This window comes from Protopterus annectens, chromosome 17.part0 (genome assembly GCF_019279795.1).
Source record: "Protopterus annectens isolate FY-2018-M chromosome 17.part0, PAN1.0, whole genome shotgun sequence".
NCBI lineage: Eukaryota > Metazoa > Chordata > Ceratodontiformes > Protopteridae > Protopterus > Protopterus annectens.
The window spans coordinates 799,653,946-799,678,180 of record NC_056751.1 but is presented as its reverse complement, the minus strand read 5'-3'; the positions used below and the strand labels follow the sequence as shown (position 1 = coordinate 799,678,180).

Sequence of the window (24,235 nt, the reverse complement as noted above, 5' to 3'; positions counted from 1 at the left end):
CACCAGGCCTCAGCCCTATAAGCACTGTGGCATGTGTGATAACTGTGTAACACTGTAATACAAATAACTAGTTAGGTAGAAGTTCTAATCTCAGTTCTGGCAAATGGGAAAGCGTGTGTGTGTGTTTATAAGTTAAAGATTTTGGTTAACCATATAGATGCTTAATCTGTGTTTGCTTCACTTAGCATTGTGCAAACACACTTACTCCCACTTACAACCACTTACTCACTCTTACACCTGCTCTAATTTTTTAAAAGTAAAGAAAAAGGGGTGATAGGAAAGTGGTGAAAAATGGGCACGCAGAAGGAAGAACAATATGAAAGATAGCTACGGATGTGCAGGATGGATGTACAGAAGGTCTATAGCTGTCCATTTCTTATACAGCAATAGCTGTGTATTTGTACAGAATTTGCTGGTGAATTTGGACATTCAAACCCCAGAGAGAGGGGTGAGGACAAGATAAATGTGTTGTTAAACCTGCTAAGCATAGCTGAGTATTGCTAACTATTGCTCACAGTTCATTCTCATAATATATCATACTAATGACTTCATTTAGTAAATGTATATGATTTCCATTACATGTCATGGCTGTATGTACTTTCATTACAGTAGCAAGGGGTGTAACTATACTGTATGGGACATGTGTATACATGGGTGGTTTCACATGTTATATGCACTTCCATTTTACACCAGCTACACTACCCTGGGTGGGAAAAATAACTTACCACATATTTTAATATGAACATAGTACTTTTAACACTGCTTTCCACTGAAACATTGGATTGCCTGTTGTAGTACTCGAATCATGTATGCCTACATGCAAAGCTGGGACTCTGACCAGTACACTATCTTGGTTTTGGGACTTGAGCTGTATATTTATATTTATTGCCTATTGGATATTAATATTATACTACTATATTAAATGGAAAGTACTGAGGTTTTCGGCCATGTCATTGAGGACTGCTGTCATGACATAACGGCATACATTTCAGTTTCAGACTTGTATCCTTCTGAACATTAATGCTAATGCATAACCTGTTTTCTATCAACTTTCTATCTGTCCTCTGCGCAGATGGGATGGCACCAGTGATCAGGTTGTGGTTGACTACACTACAGAATGGGTCTGAGAGCACATGCCTGTGTTCATGTTGGATGCAGCCAGGAATTGTATCAGGCCTATGGAGACCTCTATGTCTTGCCTTTCAGAGGGCATTACAGACCTGCTTCCTGATCATGAGGGAAGGGCGGCAGGTGCTGTACATGCACATGTGTACCTATGGGGGTCAGGGGGTGATGTTTACACTTCACCTGTCTGCAGCCTGTTGCCTATATCTATGGTATATGTGTATGTGGTGTTATTCACCATCACTACAGAGCAGATATGTGTGTTGCCTCTGGAATTGCAGACACACGTCTGGAAGGCCTAGTGATAGGCCTTGGTAGATGTATCCAGTTTGCATTCAAATACATCCTTAGAGTACATCACCTGTGACCTTATTTGCTTATGCAGAACAAAGTGACATGGCTTCCAATGAGACACCTTTTCCTTCTTGGCCCATCCTGTGATTATTTCTACCTATGCTGGTAGCTGTATATTGTTGCTGTCCACCACAGGCATTCATCCTACCTTGAGGGGGTTGATGTACTGTTGGGTACTGCTGAGGCCATAAAGCTATGTATGGGCCCATATAGTAGTGTGGTGTGGACCTGGACACTGCTGCTAGTTCCAATATATTGGACACCCTTCATGTGGGCCTTGCCCATCTTCCTTGCCTGTGTGTGGCACATTACAGAAGTGTGGGGCTATAGCTTCACAGACAGTAGGTGGAGATGCCTCATAGGACAAGACATGTGGAGACAGCCCAACAACATGATGGGTAAAGCTCCAGATCAGGGTACAGATTGTATGTCATTAGTGCTGTTATACACATGGATGGTTGCTACATTGACAGGGTTCATCTGGACATGCATTTACTGGGTGATTTGACATCTGACAGTGATATGCCTCTGACATAACTCTCAAATGGCATGTTGTCCACAGACTGGCCAGATGTTTGCCTGTTATGTTTGGTCTGTTCCTCAAACAAGATCTGTTTTTGTGGGGTTTGCAGTATAATGTAAGGATTATAGTCACTAACTGTTGACATCCATTGGTGTTCCAACATCATAGCCTTCAGGAATGCTATGTTAAAACAACACGTGTAACACCAGCTACTGTTTCAGTTTGTAACACCATTATGTGTGATATGTCCCTCTTTCCAGTCCCCTGTCCCACAAGTACGTCATGCATTGGCCAGATATCCTGCACTATGAGGTGCAGAGGTATGGTATATCATTAATTACCAACTGCACTCCAGTTATCATCCCAATAACCTGGCAGACTCCTGGCTGTGGTATGCAGCAGTGGCCAGGATTATGGTTCCACACTCTGGTAATTCTGTGGAAATCTGTGCATATGACAGTTATGTATGTTTAGCCATTGTGAACAGACTTCCAAGATTGTGTAGCAGTATTGTATGTAGATGTTTGTTGGGCTGAGTAGGGAGTGTAGCACATGTGAGTGCCATACATCCTTTACCTATCTGACTCTGTATGCTGCTACAGCTGCTGTCAGTCTATCAGGTCTGTAAGCTTGTAGGGGATGCCTGTGAAATGTCCTGTAACACCTCAAGATTCCCAGTACACTGTAAATTTGGCCAGTATATGTCAGTGTAGTGTGTGACTGGCAATCAGGATATGTTTGTTCAGACAGTTGTTCTACTCTAGAGTTCATTTTGGGTACTGGTATGTTACTGTGACTGTGGTGCAAATGTTTTTGGGTGGACATTTTTGCACTACTCTCTGCTTTTCACTACAGTTTCATCCCTGTAGTGCATGCTATATTTGAATATACATGGGTAATTGCCCAGAGGTGATGTGGGGGAGTGTCATGTTGGTCTTACTGCACTTCATAACATGCTGGGTGACATATTTGGCAGCTGTCAGGGGATTTCCATTCTGTTAAATCACTGCAGTCATACCTCTACACTGTCCAAAGGCCTAGACACTGTCCAGATGTGTGGCTTATATATTTGGTCTGTTCCCCAGACAGTTGTTGTCCTTGGCTAATCAGTAGGATACTGTGGGGAATGCAATCAGTAAATGGTAACATTGATTGGTTTTACTGAATTCGTATCCCTCAGAAAAGATATGTTACAACAAAGCCGGTAATACCAGCAACTGTCTACATTTATAACAGCAATATGTCCAATATACCCTATGTTTGGGCTTCTGTCCCCCAATTATGTCAGGATTTGTCCAGATGTCATGCACTAAGAAGTTCAGAGGTATGTAGTATCATTCTTTACTGTATTCATTCCTGCTACCATCCCAGTGATGTCATAGACCCTCAGACATGTAACAAGGAAGCAGCCATAAATATGAGTCATGTGCCTATACATTCTGTGGGAAACTGTACATTTGAGAGGTCTGAGTATGTCTGCCCATTGTTAAAAGTCTGTCAGGATTGTTTAGCAACTGTGTAGTGTGTACATATTATTTGGGGCTGTGTAGGGAGGGGGTACATGTGAGTGTCATGGGCCCTTTCTATCTGACTGCATGCTGCTCCAGTTTCTGGTTCCCTATCATAGGTTCATAGGTTCACAGGTTTATACTAGGCTATCTGCCCTAAGGCATTTATAAGCCTAGCCCAAAGTTTTGTGGCTTACTCCACCCCTTATATGAAAAAAATACTATACCTATTAGTTTGTTGTGCCTCTGTCCAGCAGTGACACAGAGATGATTCCCGGGGTAAACCTATGATCTCCCATCCACAGGTCAAGATTTCTCTTGAACAGAGCCAGCGAGGTGCTCTGCCTCACATGGACCGGGATTTTATTCCACAGCATAGGGAGTCTCTGAGTGATAAATCTATCCCTCCAGCACGTCCTATTTATATCCATGCTAAGGTTTAAGTCGCTTGCTCTAGTGGTTTTGGTGGATTTGGATTTTTTGAGGTGGAGCATGTCCATTAATTCCGGGTTGGACATGGCCTTGTATGTCAGGCACATGTCACCTCTGAGCAGATGGTATGCGACTGAATAGAGCTGGAGTTTCTTCAATCTGGCAGCATATGACAGATTTTGGAGTCCCTTTATCCTTTTGGTGAGGAACTTTTGGGGTCTGTCCAATTGCTGCAGATGTCGGGTGAGATACATCCCGAATGGGGCATTGTACTCGATCATTGGTCTGATAAGTGAAGAGTACAGGGGAACAATGACCTCACTAGATCTGGATGTGAATCCCTTCATGATCAGATGGGCAATGTAGAAGGTCTTTCTAACCACTTTAGCAACGTGAGTGTCAAAAGAAAGGCCACTGTCAACCTGGGTCCCCAGGTCCCTGATAACCTCTTCTGTGCTTAGTGGATTGCCACCTATATGGTAGCTTGGGGTTACCTTGTTTTTCCCGAAGGGTATGACTATACATTTTTTGGCGTTTAACTTCAGGCCATGGCTCTGGCACCAGCTATCTGTTTCCGTGAGTCCCTTCTGAAGGATATCCGTGTCCAATGCACTTTCCACTATGGTGCCCAGTTTGCAGTCGTCTGCAAACTTTGTCAGCCAAAGTCCTCCCATGTTGGCCTGTACTTCTGAGAAGTAGATGCCAAACAATAGGGGGCCAAGGACCGAGCCCTGTAGGACACCACTTGTGACCGGCTTGGAGTCTGACATAGCGCCAGCAACTCTAACCCTATGGGTTCTGCCCTTAAGCCAGTTTGCAACCCATCTTGTGACATATGGGTTTACATTTAAGCTGGTAAGTTTTTCTACAATACCTGAGTGGGGTATTGTGTCGAAAGCCTTTGCAAGGTCAAGGTAGGCTGTATGGACTGCCTTTCCCTCATCAATGGCCTTGGTGACTGTTTCGAAGAAGTCCACCAAGTTCAAAAGGCATGATCTGCCCTTGACGAAGCCAAACTGGGTCGGGTCCAATGTCTGCAAGTCCCCTATATCTTTGTTTATGAGCTTCATTATGATCCTCTCCATAGCTTTGCAGACTAGACTTGTTAAGCTTATGGGGCGGTAATTACCAGGGTCCATAGAGGCACCGCCTTTGTGGAGTGGGACCACAGTTGTCATACGCCACTCCTTGGGCACGTATCCTGTGGTAAGGCTGAGATTAAACAGCTGCCTTATGTGTGGGTTTAATTCCTCATTTAGCTCATGTAGCACACAGCCGGGGACACCATCCGGTCCCATTGATGCTGTGTTTTTAGCTTTAGAGAGAGCAGCTTTCACCTGCGCGTTTGAGATGTCTGGGAGGCTACACTCCGCTGGGATAGTTATCTCTCCTTTAGGGGGGGAGAGGGGGGTGAAGTTTGCACTGAACCTGTCTGCCAGTATGTTGGCAATGTCTGTGGGTTCAGTGATTTTTGTATCATTTTGGACTAATTCTGAGCATATCTGGGAGTTTCCACCCAGGTTCCTAACATAGCTGAAAAAGGCCTTATGATTGTCCTTTGAATCCATGGCAATTTTTCTCTCAAAATTGGCCTTAGTTGATTTTATGAGTGCTCGTATTTTTTACTAATAATGATCAGGGGTGACTTCCTTTTATGGATTTTGTTCTATCATGTAATAGCTTTCTCCTCTTATTGTAAAGTTTGTTAATGGCTGGGGTCCACCAGACTGGACGTTTGCCCTTTGTGGAAAGAGTCTTGGTTTTATTTGGGATTGCCTGATCCATGCAGTCCTGGAGGTGTTCATAGAAGGCATTTGTAAGGGCTTCCGCAGCTTGGGTTGTGGTTTCCACTGGCTCAGGGGCCTTGAAGGATACCACACCAGTCTTGAGTAGGGTGAAGTTTGCTTTAGAGAAGTTCTTCACTGTGGTCTTTTTTGGTTGGGGTGGGGCGGGATGTGGATTTCCAGTGAGATTAGTTTATGATCAGATCTCACCAATGAGGGATATACTTCCAGTGTGGAGCATTTTGTCCCCATGTTTGTGATAATGAGATCTAGTATATTTTCTCCTCTCGTGGGAACAGTGACTAGCTGTTCCATGGCATTTGAATTTATGAACTCCAGGAACCATTGGGCTAGAAAGTTAGGGCTTGAGTAATGTTCCCAGTCTATATTCGGGTAGTTGAAGTCACCCAATATGATGGTGTTTGGAGATACATTTATACCCTCCAGTGTCTTCACCTGTATACATATATACCTGTCTATCGCCTGTATATGTTTGTACATGCAGACTGTGAAATGTCCCATAGCACCTCGAGTTTCCCACTACACTGTGACTTGGGGCAGCATATGTAGGGGTAATATGTGAATGGCAATTGGGATATTGTTGCTCACACAGTCATTATACTGTAGTGTTCAGTTTGCTTACAGGTATGTCGCTGTGACTGTGGTGAAAATGGTTGGGTGTATGCATTTTCACACCAGTGTCTGTTTTCCACTAGTGTTACATCCCTGTAGAGCCTCTTATATTTGCTAATGCATGTGTACAGCCGCAGAGCTGGACTTGGGTAGTGTTATGTCAGTCTTATAGTAGTCTGGACATTGCTTGGTAGCTCAGTGTAGTTTCCCTAAAGTCGTGTTATGTCCACATAATCATAGGATGTCCAGTTGTCTGGCTGATATCTTTGGTCTGGTCCCTATAACTGTTGTGTATTCCTGACACATCAGTGGGATGATGTGGGAATTGAGGTCACTAACTAATGAGAAGCAATTGAGTCCTAGAATTGTGATATTTCACTCGATATATGTTAGGATATACTGTGTTATTACATCAACTTTCTCAGCTTATCCACTCATGTATTTTGGATATGTCCCTATTTTCAGGCCTTTGTCTCTCCACTTTGTCAGGCTTGGTCCAGATTCATTGCACTAATGGGTTCTGAGCATACCTCTCCACTGCCAGGATGTTTGGCCCATACTTTTGTTCAGTTCCACAATTTATTTGTATTCGACTGATAGATCACGATGATGATCCAAGGATTTATGTCAGTAAATAATGACATGACATTTCAGTTTCCATCCTCATATCCTTCAGTAATTCTCTGCTGAAAAACACCCTGTTGCTGTAGCAAATGTCTTCATTTGTAACAGCAATATATGAAATATGTCCCTATATGTGGCTCATCCCCCTCTTTACAGCCTTTGTACAGGTTTCTTGTACTAACAGGTTGAGAGCATTGGTTCTGATGTATAACTGCACTGCATGTTTTATACACATACACACACACACACACACACATATATCTATATATATATATATATATATACATATATTGTTTTTCTTCCTTTATATTTTTATATATGCATATCTATATTATGACTCTACTTTTTCATGTATATGTTATAACAGACACACACACATATATATATATATATATATATATATATATATATATATATGGGTCTATTTCGTTTGTACGAAGTTTCAGTACTTCGAAACCCACTTGGTCGAGATCAGTTGTTCAAAGTACCGAAACTATGAAAATGAAGTATGGAGATCACAATACAGTGTGGAATGGGAATAGTCCCTTTTCCTTGCTGTAGTGCAATCTTGAAGTTGGTATATTTAAGTAGCAGGGGGCTGGGGGGCACAGCTCCCCACATGGGGTGGTGCAGGGGGGCTTGCCCCCCTGCAAAACATGTTTTTTGTGTTTTTTTCAGTCAGCTGATCCAGCAACTAGGCTTTGGCGAAAGTGCACTTTCATTGAAATGCACTTTCGCTGAAGTACGCATCTACTTTGTTTGATGTAACGTATTTTTGAATAAATAAAGTACATATGTATATATATATATATATATATATATATATATATATATATATATATATATATATATATAGTGTGTGTGTGTGTGTGTGTGTGTGTGTGTGTGTGTGTTGTGTGTCTATATGTCTATATATGGGTCTATATTATAACATCAAAGTTCACAAACTTCAAATGTTATAATATCGAACCCTTTAGTGAGAAAGCTGAGAATAGTGAAGCCTCAGAACATCGAAATTTTACTTAGGGTAAGATGTCAGTGGTCTGTTGCTTCGCTATTTACAGCAGTGTGGTGCGATGGTTATGGACCGGGTTTAGGGAAGTGAGCGAATGGAGGTTATGGATTGGGTTCAGGTAAGTGTGGTGCGATGGTTACGGACCAGGTTAAGGTAAGTGAGCAAACGGACTGGGTTAAGGTGAGTGTGCGGTAGTTAGGGACTTTAGGGTTAGGGTGCGGGTGAAGTGAGTGCGCGGTAGTGACAGACTTTAGGGTTAGGGGTGGGTTAAGTGAGTTAAGGTTAGGGCACGGGTCAGGTAAATGTGCAATTGTGTGGACGTGAGGGTTAGGGTCTGGTAGGTGAGTTAGGGTTAGGGATTGGGTAAGGTGAGTGTGCGATAGTTAGGGACCTTAGGGTTAGGGTTGGGTTAAGGTAAGTGGGTAGCTAGTGGTGTATGTCTGGTTTAGTGTAGGGTTTTGTGAAGTGTATGTGTGTGGATTATTTATTTTGGTGTGCTTGAGTTCTGTGTATGTTTGTCGGAATAGCAAATTTTTTCCCTGGGAAAAAATGTGCTATTATGACTTCGGTTTTCTGGTGTTTCGATTGAATGGGGTCAATATTATAACATTCAATGTTTTTAGACTTCGATGTTATAATATAGACCCTCTATATACAACACAGGAATGATTCCAGAAAACTTTCTCCCTAATGTTGTATGTCTCTATTGCATGATATGTTTGAAAAAGCAAAATTAGCTCCTACAGCTCAGATGTAGTGGTACATTCCTCTAACTATTATGTTCAGGGTCATGGGTTTGACACTTGGGACTGCTGTTTTTTTTTTCATTAATGCTGAATTACCAGAATGCATGATATGTTTGTAAGGCATTGCAGATTCTCACAGCTGAGATGGTGTAATATCTTGATGTGATTGTAGAGGACAGCATCCTGGATTTGAGACTTGGCAGGGCTAACTGTTTTGTTGCTCAGCAGAACATGTTCTGATGGATACAGAGTGATTAAGGCATGTTTAAGCATATTATAATTATAATTTTATATTTTAAAATACTATTTATATACATATTATAACTTTACATTTACCTTACATGACATCCACCTATGTGCTTTCGTTAAATTATATTCTTGTGTGACTATACTGTATGGGGCACTCGTATTTATATGGGGATTTCACATCTTTTCTACACTGATATCTCATTTTTGGAACTGCTACACTACCCTGGTTGACAAAAAACAGTTGCTACATAATTTAAGGTTACAAAAATAATTTTAACACTACTTTCACGTAGGAAAATAAGTTGCCTATCTTGATACTCAAGCTATGAGCACCTACATCTAAAGCCACAACTCTAACCACTACACTGTCTCAGTTTGGCCACTTCACCTGTGTATTTGCATTTAGCTCCTATGGGATGTTTAAGCTATGCTAAGCAGAGGGCCATAATGTGCACACCTGCTTAGCTATGCTAAAACATTCCTTAGGCTAGAAAAAAGTATATATTATTATTATTATTATATTATTGTGTTATATGGGTGTGCCTTGTGGTGTTCTGACAACTAATTGGAACTGCAATCATAAAAATAATCTCATTCATTTGGCTTTCAGGCTTCTATCCTTCAGGGACACCTGCTAATACATATCCTGTATTATACTTTCTAAGTGTTAGAGGGCAATTCTTCAGGCATGTCCCTAATGTATTATTTATTTCTCCCATCATTTGTGCCTTTGCTAACATGCACTGCTATAAGGGAATATTGGCATACATTTGCTTTCAGACTTCTACCCTTATGTAATTCATGCTAATGCATGACCTGTTTTCTATCAACTTTCTATGTTTGTGGGGCTATATGTGTGTTTTGTCACTTTTGGGGGATTTATCCCCTGTTATGTGTGCATTTGCACACATTTCCTGCTTTAGCAGGTTGCAGAAGTGTCATATGGCACTTTAACAATGCAGGGGATGTGTCACAGAACCTGTCACATACCCCCTGCATTGCTTTCTTGTTGTCAATGTTTATTTCAGTGTCCATGAACACTGAAATGATCATTATTTCATTTCAGTGTCCACAGATACTGAAATACTGTCATAATATTAGAGTAAATCACTAATATTATGCCAGTTCAGCTTAGAAGGTGCTGTACGGCACTTTCTGAGTGTGGGGGTGTGTGCTCAGTGTCTGTGCACTGCTTGGACACACCCCCTGCACTTGCTCATAGTTCTTGTCCATATAGCAAGTACAGCAGGGCACCTTCATGAATATTTAAGGCGTGCTGCTGTGCTAAATGGCCACAAACCACTCCATGCAAGAATAGTCTTATTCTTGCATAGATTTTGTTGAATCCCGGGAAAAGTGTAAAAAAATGCACCACAGCATTCAAAATAGAAGAAGGCAATGCAGCAATACAAATTACAGGAAATCAAAAGCAAACTAAACTTACTCTCACAGCAATCTGTAACAGAGTGTGTGAGATTTTACAGTAAAGTCCTGAAATGTTTAATTTTACCCTTTAAATAAAGGTTTAGTTGCTAGCTCCACACTCAGTTCAATCAATGGTAATTGACCTTAATTGGCCTGTTCTAATTTTTGTGTGACACACAAGAGACACAGCTGTGGTCAGTTTCCTAGTTTAAATATGCAATTGAAAGTAGAACACAAATAAAACACAGTGTAAAGAAAATACACTATAATACACAAGATAGAAGAAGACAATGACACAATACAAATTATAAGAAAGCAATAACAAGCTAATCTTTCACTCACAGCAGTCTTGTAGAATCTGAGTGAGTTTTTCCAGTAAAGCTATATTTACCAGAATTTTCTTTTCTACTGCAGTGGTGGTGCTGCGGTAGCGTTGTCGCCTCACAGTAAGACGTTGTCCTGTTCGATTCTCGGCTAGAGCGTCTTCTGTGTGTAGACATGCGTGAATGGCCGTACCTTCATTGAAGGCTGTGCATCAGGGTTGGCAACTCGGCACGTAAAATCTACTGACAATCATTAGTGGACCGGAGTTCCACTGTGGCGACCTCTTACCGGGAAAAGCCGAAAGATGCAAACAAACAAACCAGAGTTTTCTATTCTACACTTTTGTACTACAGTATTTACATCTGGTGTATTATAATGTTCTCTGTTTTATATTTTTGGTACTATAAGTGTTTACTATAGAATATTTACTGTACTCGAGACCCAAGTCATGGCTGAAAGGGGTTTGGCAAGTTCAATTACCCTTTTGACAAATGATAAAATAAATAAATATGTATAAATAAATAACTATGTATTTATTTATTGAAAATTGATTAATTTGACTTAATAAAATTCATCCTGACCCCCTTTAAAAATGTAATGTTCTAAAAGTAAAGTGAATGCCCATGGTAGGTTCATAGTGGACCTTTCTAAAAGAAGGTGGTATCTCTGAGATGTTATAAAAGAGGCCTCCATGATATACAACTAAAGTCCTGCCAGATGTCAACAAATATCCTCTTGGAACAAACTGCTTCCACTCATCTGATAAACTGCACTACCTAAAAGGGATACCCGGACGGAGTAGTTCTTTCAAATAAACAGAACCCAGATTATTCAGGGCACACAAGGCAAGGATAAGAATCTTAAACAAGCATTTAGCTGTGGGCAGTAACCAGAGCAGATTTCACAGTGCAAGTGTGATGTGACACATACAAGGACTGCCAGAGAGCCGATTTGGCACAAAATGTTGTACATGATGCAGGCAGTCCAGATCATATTTCAAATGCTCAAATTAAACAACATTGCAGTCATCAAGACAGGAGAGAATTGGGACATGTATCATTGTCCCAAGGTCTGAAGTAGATATGTAAGATTTGATTTGAGCTTTGTTCTTCAAATCAAAATAAGATGCCTTGACAATGCAATGGCTGAGCTTGCAATGAAAACCTATGAAGACTAATGCCAAGGTCCTGAACATGAAACACAAATTCTAGCTGAATTCGTCCATATGCAATTATGGGAGAGAACATTAGACAATTATATACATGGGCAGTGACACAAACTAACATTACTTCAGTTCTAGCTGAGATGAGTAATAGACAATGATCAAATTAAGGACTGACTGTGAACAATCCCCTAAAACTGAAACATCTAGCACACTGTCCAGAGAAAAGGAGAGACTTACCTGGATATTAAGAACATATGAATGGTAAAAATGCTTCTCTATGCAATAGCCTCCTTGAGTGGCAATATACATAGTGAACAAGTGATTCAAAACTGAGCCTTGAGGCACAATGCTATCCAGCATGTAGGGGCCTTATGAATTCAAAACAGATACCACTTATTGAGTACGTTCTCAATGATGAGATGCAACCCACTCTGAGACTACCTGATGACCCACCATTCATTTTTAGATATTCAGCATGAATCTGATAGTCTACAGTATGAAAAGCCTTCAGGAGATCAGGAAGGATCAAGATGGAACACTGATATTGATCCTTCATTATCAGGAGGTCAGATTTGCTATCAAAATTTGGAGAGGCATGCAGTCAAAAACAGGTTGGTCAAATGCATAGTTTCTAAGCTGTCATAATGCCAAACAGAAAGTGATTGAGTTTACATTAGTGAAAGTGGATAAACATTCACTAACATAAACTCAATGTTTTGAATGGAGGTCGGGATACAGTGCAGATCGGGTAATTTACTCTTTTCCTCACTGTTGTGTGAACTCAGTGTTGGTACATATAATAAGCAAGGGGTGTTGGGGGTGCACCTCCCCGCATGGGGGGGCTTGTCCCCTACAAAAATGTAAAAGGACACATAGCCTTCCGAAACCGGAAGTCTAGCATGTTTAATGTTGTTCGTCATGTTTATTACATTCAACATTTAGGTGAAATTTTATTTTCATTTTTGATATTACATTCCAATCTTTTGATGGAAAAATGTTATGCCTTTCAACATTTGATAGTAAACCAGGAGTTCAGTAATACAGTGATGTTTGTCTCTGTGCTGCCCCCATATCTAAACCCAGATGGATTGAGAAAGCTTTATCAAATCATGTGATGTACATATGCATGTAGCCTACCATTTTATAATTTTTCCAATTAATTTAAGTTTTGAAACAGGGTAATAATTTTCCAAAAGGTATGCATCCAAAGATAACATCTCAAAGATCTGGGTGGTCAGTCCTTATTTTAATACAGATGGAAACATACTAGTCCTCAAAGCAGTTTGCATAATCCAGTAAACAACTAGACCTGTCAGGCAAGATTTCAGGTACCTCACAGTCCTGAGTTCAAGAAGTCAGATACATAGCTAAGACAGTATACATAAGCTTGTCATAATTGACACAACAGAAATTAGCCCAGCTTATATCTAGATCACCATCTCACACAAACCAATGCACTCAGTGGAAGATTCCTGTGGACAGCATTACTTCTATTGCTGATCACATCTCCAAAAAAGTATGCAGCTTCCTTGAAATAATTTTAGGTAAAGAATACCAAGGTAGTCAGACACAAGGGACTACAAAGCCTACTGATTACTCAAAAGAGTGCAGCTGGGTAATTACATGCAGCATTGATCTGGTTAGACATTAAAACAGCCTTCTTCTGAGAAATCCTTGCCTGATACAAAGCATATTGCTTATCTAGAGGACATTTATCCAGGAGAAAGAACATCTTCTCCATCTTCACTCTAATATTTATCCTTGTGTATGTACCAGTCAAAGATAATCATCACAGTATGGCTCAAAATGAGTCAGTGCCTTATGTCATGCCCTAGCTGGGGCAACTCGGTCCAATGTGGCAACCAAAGATCATCTACACTAACCCCCCCCTCAAGGAATCAATGAAGGACTGATCATAGAATAACTGAATTTACAGCCTAAAGTCCATTCCATTATGGGACACAGAGACTGTGGAAAGCCATGATTGAAATGAACTAGGCAATGATCAAAACGAGAGATTGGTTCCAGCACCAAAACCATGGTCTTAAAAGACAAATCTGATAGATTATGTTTAATGACTGTTCAGACTTATGGGCTGTAGCAGAAACTGCTTGAGAGAAGCAAAAGCTCTCCACCAAATCTAGTAGCCCCACAGCAAATATGTCCATCTAGTTATCTTCTCGCCATCAGCATCCCATACATTAGAATTCCCAAAGATGAATCATTGATAGGATTAATCAAGTAGGTTGGTGAGGAGTTCTGAGAGCTATTGCTGGAATTTTCCAAGATAACATGATAGATAGTTGACAAGCTCAAATTTGCAATTCTTTTCTTTCCTGTGGGCATATTCAAAAGTATAAAATCATCTAGCTAAAAACCTCATCATGTCCAAGCCTGATGAATAACAAATGGCCAATTTCCTTCCAGGTCTACCTGGCCTAGGACTGTAAATTGCTCAGTAACTTGATGGCAGACAACTCCCAAGGCAATGGTCTGAACATCTGTTCATTCAGAATTTTGTGACAAATGCTGGATTAACTACACAGAGCAAGTCAGATATAATGCTCAACTTATTCCAGATTGATCTGGAATTACACAACACATTCTTTGCCATTTACCTACAGGGACAAGTCCAGTGTATGAGATACTAATAGGTGGCAGTGTTGACCCTGGGCTCCATGTCATTTCACCCTTGATTGGGCTAAGTAACCCAAAAATCTGTACAGCCACCCAAGACATGATGTACAAAGCAGGAGCTCTTCATAGCTCTAGTCCTATGAGACTTCAGCTCCCCAGGCTTCCTATATTTGTCTTCAGCATACCAAGCTTCCTATATATTAAGGAGGTAAAAATATCACTAGGATGAAAGCCAAAAGGATGAAAAGCCAAAAAGTGGTCTCTATGATTGAAGAACGTTAGACTCAGGGTGAAAAATAGTACTTTCTCTAACCAGGAATAAACAGATTAATTAATGAAATCAAAAATGAGTCATAGTTTTATATAGCTATGTAATCTGAAAAAAAAACAGAGCAAAAATTATTCCCTGATTCAGTCTGGTGTTTAAAGTGCAGTGTTTGTCCTGTAACTAGAAATGTTCTTTTATGTATGGTATTTGTACATGCATACATGTGCCTCAATAGGACGCTTATATTGATTCATGATATATCATTAGCTGATGATAATTAATGATTCTGCTTATTAAAACACAGTTGTGACATCTGCATATGACATCAGTGAAGGAAAATAGATTTGCATTGTTCTCAGTATACAGTGTGTGTGTGTGTGTGCGTGTGTGTGTGTGTGTGTGTGTGTGTGTGTGTGTGTGTGTGTGTGTGTGTGTGTGTGCGTGTGTGTGTCTTTTCTTTAAAGGATATGGTAGCAGGATGTATGACTATCTGTAGCCTAATGTATCTGTAGTTGAGCTGTTTTCTATGCTATATGCTCATTAGAGACTCTTTGCATTATTATGATTACACTAGCTTGATTTTATTTTAATGTATTTTTAAATAGTTACATCAGTACCCTTTTACTGGATATATAAATGCCTGATTGAATGGAATAACAACAGCATGTAGCAACATCCACAAAAGTAGTTTTTTTGCATTTCTTACATATTTGAAAATTTAATACATCTACTAAATCACCAAAAATCATACATTTTTGTTCAGAACATAATATGCTAACATGTCTTACCTGTGGAAACCTGTAGATTCCTAAGACCAGAGCCATGGGCTCAGCAGAAATTGTTGCCTCATCACCAATGATTGCAGGTAAAGTAAAACGTGACTGGCAGTTGTAGTTAGGGACTGACCGATGATTTCCTGACAGCAGCTGCATCGTGCTTCCCATTGCTCTTCTTGTTGCAAAACAGCCATCATAAATCCGGAATCCCAGCGTGATGTTAGGCAGCCATTTGTAATTCCTATTGATGTCGTCCAGGGCAAATATGATAACTCTCACAAAGCGGTAAGCTCTAATGCGAAACCTATATTTATATGCATTTTTAAAACAATGTTTGCACTCTAAACTTTAATGACAATAACATTTTGTTGCATTTGATGCATGATATGCACAACTAATGCAATGTTTCAGACCACATAGCATAGAATTAAAAATCTATGACACTCACACTGAAGAACCACTAAATCAAACAAACAAAAAAATTCACCAAACGTTGAAAAACAGAAAGCATACATTTTTTATGCAAACACCACCAGATATCTCTTGCAGGAGGTTGTGTTCTCTTTACCCACTTAATTATGTTAAAGAGCCTTCAGTTATGCACAGCTTGGGTTCACACACCCACACACCAACTCTATTTTGTAATTAGCCCCATCTCTGCAACCAGTCAGGCAGACACACTCATAAACACAAATTTGCACACACACACACACACACACACACACACACACACACACACACACACACACACACACACACACACACACACACAAACACATGGTCACACACACACACACACACACACACACACACACACACACACACACACACACACACACTTACAGGTGAGATTGCACAAAGATATTACACACACACCTCTCATTACCCATCTGTCAGCATGCATGACATATGGCACATTTGTGCGAGAATATGTCATTCTACTGGAACAACTTTCACTGAATGTCATTTCATCAAAAATATTTCTCAGAAACTACTTTTAGTGACACTGGTAATTTCCTTTTCTCCACTGTTGTGCACCTTGGTATAGGTATATTTAAGTTTGGGGGTATGGGGGTCTCCCTTCACATGGGGTGTGCAGGGTGGGGGCTTGCCCCTGAAAAAAATAATTTATGATTTGCTGAAAGTGATTTCAGTTGAATATTTTCACTGAAACAGGATTCAGTGAAAGTGGCATCAATCTGTTGACATAAATCAAACCACTCATACCTCTGTAGACATGCACACACACTGCCACGTGCATTCACATGCATTCACACCCCCCACGACCACTACTTCTATGCTAAACTCCCTGACGCTTATCTGCAGAAACTAATGTGTAACCGCAGCTTTTTGGCTGGGTTAATTAAAATGTCTGGTCATGTTCATTTAGGCAGATGGGTGAGTCTCTGATGACATGATCTGTAATTATTCTTTTTAGATGGCATAGATCTTCCTATTAAACAAAATGATGAGCTACTTAAAAACTTCTTATTGAGTTGTTAATTTACAAACACCTGAGGTGCAGAAAGTGATTAATAAAATATATATATTTGCATCCAGACTGAAATATGCTCCCCCTATTTTCCCCTCAGCCTAGGCAGAAACTGTAAATTGTTCAAAGAGCTGTTAATATAATGTGCCTATTTATTAATATATCTTACTAATTAAGAGCATCAATGCCTTACAACTTATTCATTTTATTTATTTTATTTATTTATATAAAATGTATATATAAATATATTTATATAAAAATGTATTTGTAAATAATATAATATAATATAATATAATATAATATAATATAATATAATATAATATAATGTGCCTATTTATTAATATATCTTACTAGTTAGAGAATCAATGCCTCGCACATTATTTAATTTATTTGTTTATATATAAATATATTTATATATAAATGTATTTATTTGTTTATAAATAAATAATATAATATAATGTAATATAATATAATATAATATAATATAATATAATATAATATAATATAATATAATATAATGTGCCTATTTATTAATATATTTTACTAATTAGAGCATCAATGCCTCACACCTTTCAGGGCTGGCTGCTCGTAACAAAAAGAGATAAATGTGTGCTCCTTTCTCTCACCTATAACTTTTTTAAAATATCCATTGTACTTTTCTTTCAGAGAAAATAAACCTAACCACATTTCTAATCAGATCATAACCCAGTACTCATGTTGTCTTGACTATAATCCTTTTAATCTGAGAAAATTACATGGGACAACAGCCGGTCAAGTAGAAGTGGAATCTAGACAACTACTGCTTAATATTCAGCTGGATAATCACTTCTTTACTACAGTTTCATAGCAGTCTCTATGCTTTCTCACTGGCGATATTTGATTACCCCCTGATGTATTAATTAAGCTATGTAGATTTCTGTATAGAAATTAAGTACTAGATAGTTAACTTTTCCATTTCCTTCCTAATTCCTCACCCTTTTCTCTGCTCCCTTTTCTATTTTCCTCTGTATTTATTTGCAAGCTGTATATACCATCTCCCATGCTACTTCAATAATATATTTACTAGTTTTATTACTGATATTAATACATGTCATTTTTTTTCCTTTGTTATGTCATGTTTTACTAATCCCACTTTGTACAATACTGTAGATATGCTATTCTACTTGCTGTTACTGGTCATTTTTATTTAAATCAAATGAAACATTCAATTAACAGGTAAGCCAAAACATTTAAGTAGAACACAGGATTAGAGCAAATAATGTTTTAATGTTTTAAGTAACAATGGGAAACCTTAGCAAGTATTATAGGATATAATGAGGTCCTTGTGCTTAACTGCTTGAATGACTTATACTACAAACAAGTGGCTGCAGTTATCCACTGGAGCCTTGGCTCATGATGCCATACAGGGCCATATCTATGCCTGCTGAGAATGCATACAACAATGGAATGTTGAATGTAAAATATCAGTATCAGAGCTGTGAGTTTGTATGGTGGTGAGCTGAAGATATAGTTGATCTATGTCAACTAGGAAGAGCAGGTCAAATGGAAGCATAATTAACATCAAGTCCAACAGTAAAGTTGTTAAAATTATAAATAATAAGTAGTCTATCATGCCAGCTATACAACTAGAAAACTCATGTGGCTTCAGACTTGTCATACACCACTAACAGGTACAGTAGGCAGTGGTCAGTTCAGTGGTCATCATTGCTACAGGGTCACACAGCAGGACACACACTAGGGTAACTAATGAAGTTGATGGCACCCAGACTGATGCCACATACCACAATATTGGCTGCCCCTGCATAGTCCAGAATTTTATTTATTTAACATTTGTTTACCAGGAAAGTCTGACTGGGAAAGAGCCCCTTTTCACTGGAGGCCTGAGGAGAAATGCTCCAGATGCATGCCATTGAAATGTGGGAGGAAACTCATGTGAGTGCATGCAGGACATGCAGACTCTGCACAGAAGGCATCCCAGCCAAGGATTGAACTAGAGAACCTCTTACTGTGATGCAACAACTGTAACCACTGCACCACTGTGCCCCCCCAACATAGAAACACTATGCCCATGGTGCTGTATCAATAAGCTTGATGTGGTGACATTTACAGGTTGGGACTCCATGTGGTTATGAGCACTACTGAGACGTCTATGTCAAAATATGCCAGGTTCTGAACAAAGCAACCAACATCAGAGCAGTGTGCACATTGCAGCACAGACATTGACAGATGAGGGCCATGAGTACATCTTGTAAAATGTGATCTTCTCCTCCCTATTGGGGGTAATCTTCCGATGAATGTCAGGACATGTATCTCCCAGTTTGTGCTATAATGCTGTCCCAGCACCATTGCAAGAAGGCTTTCAACAGAGCATGCAACAGATGCTATGCTATTATACTGTGCAACGAAAGCTGCCATGACCTCCCCATGCCTGCACTACTGACCATTGTACAACACATGGAGCTGGTGTGCTACACAGTCAGTAGCATGAGCAAGTGCACACAGTCATTGCAATGACATTGCTGTGAATGTTCCTGTGCCAGGAAAAGCAGGTGTACACCATCAGACATGCATCCACACACATTAGCCACATTCCCACATGCAGTCCAATAAACAATATCACTCCATTGTTGGGCAAAGCTACCACCACTCAGACTCATCTGGGGACAATGCCTCAAAGTCATCATCATGACCAATATCTGTTGCCCCAATGTCTTCTGACTTATAAGCCATACTACCTCCTCTACTGAAGGCAATACCATGAACCACAAGACTGGCCTCTTCAGGACATAACAAGCTTGACCTCTATGCAGTGTCCTGTGTACCATTGTCTGTAATGTCTGAATGAAGCACATTGCATCCCTCTCAGAATTAGTGGGCAGGCTTGTGGAGGAGGCAGGAAATGGATGGGCTCCAAATACAGATATGATATATGTAATATGCATTGACAAAGGCAGAAGAAGATGGGATATATGTGAAAAAGTCTAACAATTCACTAACTACACAGACTAGTGATACAGATATTGACTTACCAGGGTGGCATGGCTGTGGGTGATGCAATGGCCCTAGAGAGTAGTGAAAGTCTTTATTCGTCAACCAAAAACACGATAGTGGTATTGTAAAACCACATATACATGCAGACATACATGACATGTAATCGTTTGACTCCTCCTCTTGTCGTATGTTCTGAAATGCCACTGTGGAGTCCAAATGCACATATACACAACAAGTCAGTAGGAAGCATGCAGGCATCATCAAGGTGCATGTAATCTAATGCATACGACACAGTCCTAGCAGAGAGACAAATACTTGAAAGCCTATAATGGTGGCTGGAACATGACAGCCCTGTACAGGTGAACAGAACATTACTACACAGATTTCTGACATTGTCACTAATGGAACCTCAGTATAACATATGTAGAGACAGTCTTACTGATTCTGTCATTGTCTGGGGAGGCCATCCTCTGTTGGTGGTTTCCCATAGCTGTAGGGATAGTGAAACATGAACAGGAGTGTGTAAAGAGCACTCTTAACATCAGGCAGTGGCAGGTTAATTGACGCACAACCCTTCATACCTGAAGGACATTGTTGGTGGCTGGAAAGGGACAGCCCTTTGCAGGTGAACAGACAATCAGTACACAGAGTGCTCACAGTGTCACCTAAGCAGTGTTTAATAAACAGGATATAGAGGCAGTCTTACTGGGTCTTCTATCAGCTGATCATGACATTGTATCGTCATTGAAATAAATATGAGTACAGAAGACATATCTGAATGAACATTCATGAAATTCATGTGTACAATGCTGTCCTATATATAAACAGAGCATATACCAATATGTTGTTGAACACCAGCCTCAATATCTACCCTAGGAATACAACGGTCCTGGCAGGTGGTGTGGTGGGAGGCCAGGAACAGTGTTATTTCATCTGGGGGAGGTATAGGTGGTCTACCATCAGTGCCATCCCTTTCCATCTGACATATATGTGGAGTCGGTTCACAGCACAGAGGATCATGTTAGAGCAACAGCAGTGGCAGGCATCCTGAGATTGATTGTGCCCAACCACAGTATTCACCATGATGGTGAATGGTGATACCCCTCGATATCTCTTTCCTCCACAGTGTATCACCTGAACTTCCTAGTACACTCCTGCCATGTTGTCACGGGGCCTCTTTCTGTTCCTATCAGACATCTGCCAAAATAAATTATGCACATATCAGGTTGTATACATGCAGTACACCTATTTTTATATCATCATTAGATGTATAGGATAGTTTAATAATCCACATATGCATTCTACCCTAATTGAAAAGACAAGTTATTGTAATATATGTATAACCATCACTTACAGATAAACATAGTAAATGCACATTACAACTATCAGGTGGTGCAATGCTGCATAGGTGAGTAAAAATAAAGCATGAGTGCATTATATACACTCCACTGTATAGGACATATCAAAATTACAGAGTTGGGTTTTGAAACCAAGTCTGTGAAATTGTTCACAGTCTTTTACAATGTACATTACCACCACACCACTACTTCAGTAACCCTGTCTGTGTATATATTCACACTTACATTCATCTGCAGAGCGCAATCTCCTTACCATGTCACCTACAATATGGAACAGACGTCAATACAGTGATTCATATAGAGCTGAAGAGCTGTGTAATGTGGCAGGTGTATATATTATTAACGTGATCTATGCAGATATTAGTTTGTGTCAAACGGTAGGTCAGCACATTAAACATCTTAGAAAATATCTTAGAAGTAATGTCTCAGTGTTATCAGTGGAACAGGAGTACTGACCGATTGAATGGTTTGGGACTCAGCATCAGTGAATATCAGCAAACCATACTTTATAATTTGCCAACACTCTCATAACTGGTCAGTATCCAAAAACACCCACAACCAGGAAACACTCAAACCAATAAAGACTATTCTAAATTATGCAAACAGCAAAAGCAGAGCATAAATGGAATCAAGTCACCATGGAGGAAGACATTAAACTTTAATAGAAAACAAGCTAACTAGCTTTCAGATACAAGTTTTATTTAGAAAACATACATCAAGTGTGATCATCTCACCATCTCACTCATTTCATTGGTGCTAAAGACAAATGTGTTAACACTGAACAATTAAACTATAAAACGTAGCAGATGATGCATACATTAAAAATAAATCAATAATAATAATAATAATAATAATAATAAACACCATCTAAAATCAATTTAATGAAGTGATCTTTGTTTTAAAATAGGTTTAATACTGACTTTATAATTCAAACCCGGTTATATGTCCACTCTCATTACATTTATCCAGAAGTACTCAGCATTTTCTTATTCTCCATCGCCCCATCGTCTGCATTTATATATTATTTCAAGTACACTAAACTTAAAAGTATGCCTATTATCTGTTTTAGAAATATGACAATAGAGTGCATTGGTAATAAGTTGTCTCCTGATATCAGATAAATGATCCCCAATACGTTCATTAAGTTTATGACTGGATTTCCCTAGAAAGAATGCCCGGCAACATTCACACTCAGCTAAGTACACTGCATCCATTGAAATACAATCTGCAACACCATTAAATGAATAGGTTTTATTAGTTATGGATGAATAAATTTAAGGTATTAGATATATATTTATAAGACATGCTTTTTGTGCATGCTGGTTACACAACCTATCTCATTATATCTAATAAATAAATTGAAAGGTCTGTTACAGCTTTCTCAGAGTTTTATTAAGGATAGTAATCATTTTAAAGGTTTATAGTGATTGTATAATGTTTGAAATATGTCAGCATCATAGGCTTTCTCACATGGATTTAGCACACATGTCAAGTGTATACATATGCCTGCGACCTTTTTTGGGGAATGATGTTTATGTACATATGTATCTATCGGTCTCTCTCTCCTTCAGAATTGGAAACACACCCTTCTCAGTTTGAACAAGCAAGTAAGACATCTTGTAAAGTCCTCTAAAGCTAACTATGAATCTAAATTCACATCCCTGGCTAAGGATAACCATAAGGCATTCTTTAGCTGCATCCAAACCCTTAAAGGAAAAGCCCAGATCTGTGCTGAACTTGCAGTGAATGACACCACATACACTGAACCTGTAGAAATAGCCAACCTACTAGCAGACAGGTTCAGTGAAAACTTTTCCCTCCTGTCCAGCCACATATACACCAGTACATTCCTACTGCCCATTCCCCACCTTGTATCTGTAAAGAGCAGATCTTAACCACTCTCTCCAAAGCCAAAAACAGAGCCCCTATAGGACCTGATAACATCCCAGGCTGTGTTCTAAATGGTGTAAAACAGGAGTTAGGAACATCTTTGAGTACTCTCTTTAACCACAGCCTAAGCACTGGTTTTGTTCCTGCAGAATGGAAAACAGCTGCTGTCATTCCCTTGCACAAAGGGGGTACATCCACTGACCCTTGGAACTGTAGACCCATAAGCCTAACCAACCTTATCTGCAAGTCCATGGAGAGACTCATCATGGACCTTATCAAGAGAGATATACGAAGCCTTCAGACACTTGACCTGACACCCAGTTTTGTTTTGTCAAAAGCAGATAGTGCCTGTTGAACCTGGTGGACTTTTTTGAGAATGTCACCAGGGCCCTGGACAAAGGCAAATCTGTGCATACAGCCTACCTAGACATAACCAAGACCTTTGACACAATCCCACACTCAGGCATCATTGAAAAACTCACCCAGCTGGGGATCAACCCATATATTGTCAGGTGGGTTGCAAAATGACTCACTGATAGAACATATATAGTCAAAATAGGGGATTCCACCTCCACCAGCAGACCTGTTACCAGTGGTATTACACAGGAATCGCTGCTGGGGCCCCTATTGTTTGGAATCTACTTCTTGGAAGTACAGGCAAAAACAAAAGGTATGTGGCTGACAAAGTATGCTGATGACTGTAAATTGGGTACAGTCACTGTGTCCCCTAATGAAGTCATCATTCTACAAGAAAGACTTACGCAAACCAATGATTGGTGCCAAAGTCATGGACTTAAACTCAATGCAAAAAAATGCATTATCATCCCCCTTTGGTAAGGGCAAAGTCCCTGTGGATTATGATATTAATAGCAACACCCTGAGCTATAAATCAGTGGTGAGATATTTGGGAACACAG

General features: G+C 39.6%; 1 protein-coding gene across 1 annotated transcript in view; it reads right to left on the bottom strand.

The window, feature by feature from the left end:
- The window catches only part of LOC122791522 (extracellular calcium-sensing receptor-like), a 187,881-nt gene that overhangs the window by 113,834 nt on the left and 49,812 nt on the right, over positions 1-24,235 (bottom strand). Inside the window, exon 2 of the mRNA XM_044059264.1 lies at positions 15,601-15,892. Coding sequence (XP_043915199.1) covers positions 15,601-15,892 — 292 coding nt within the window. The remainder of the gene's footprint in view (positions 1-15,600; positions 15,893-24,235) is intronic.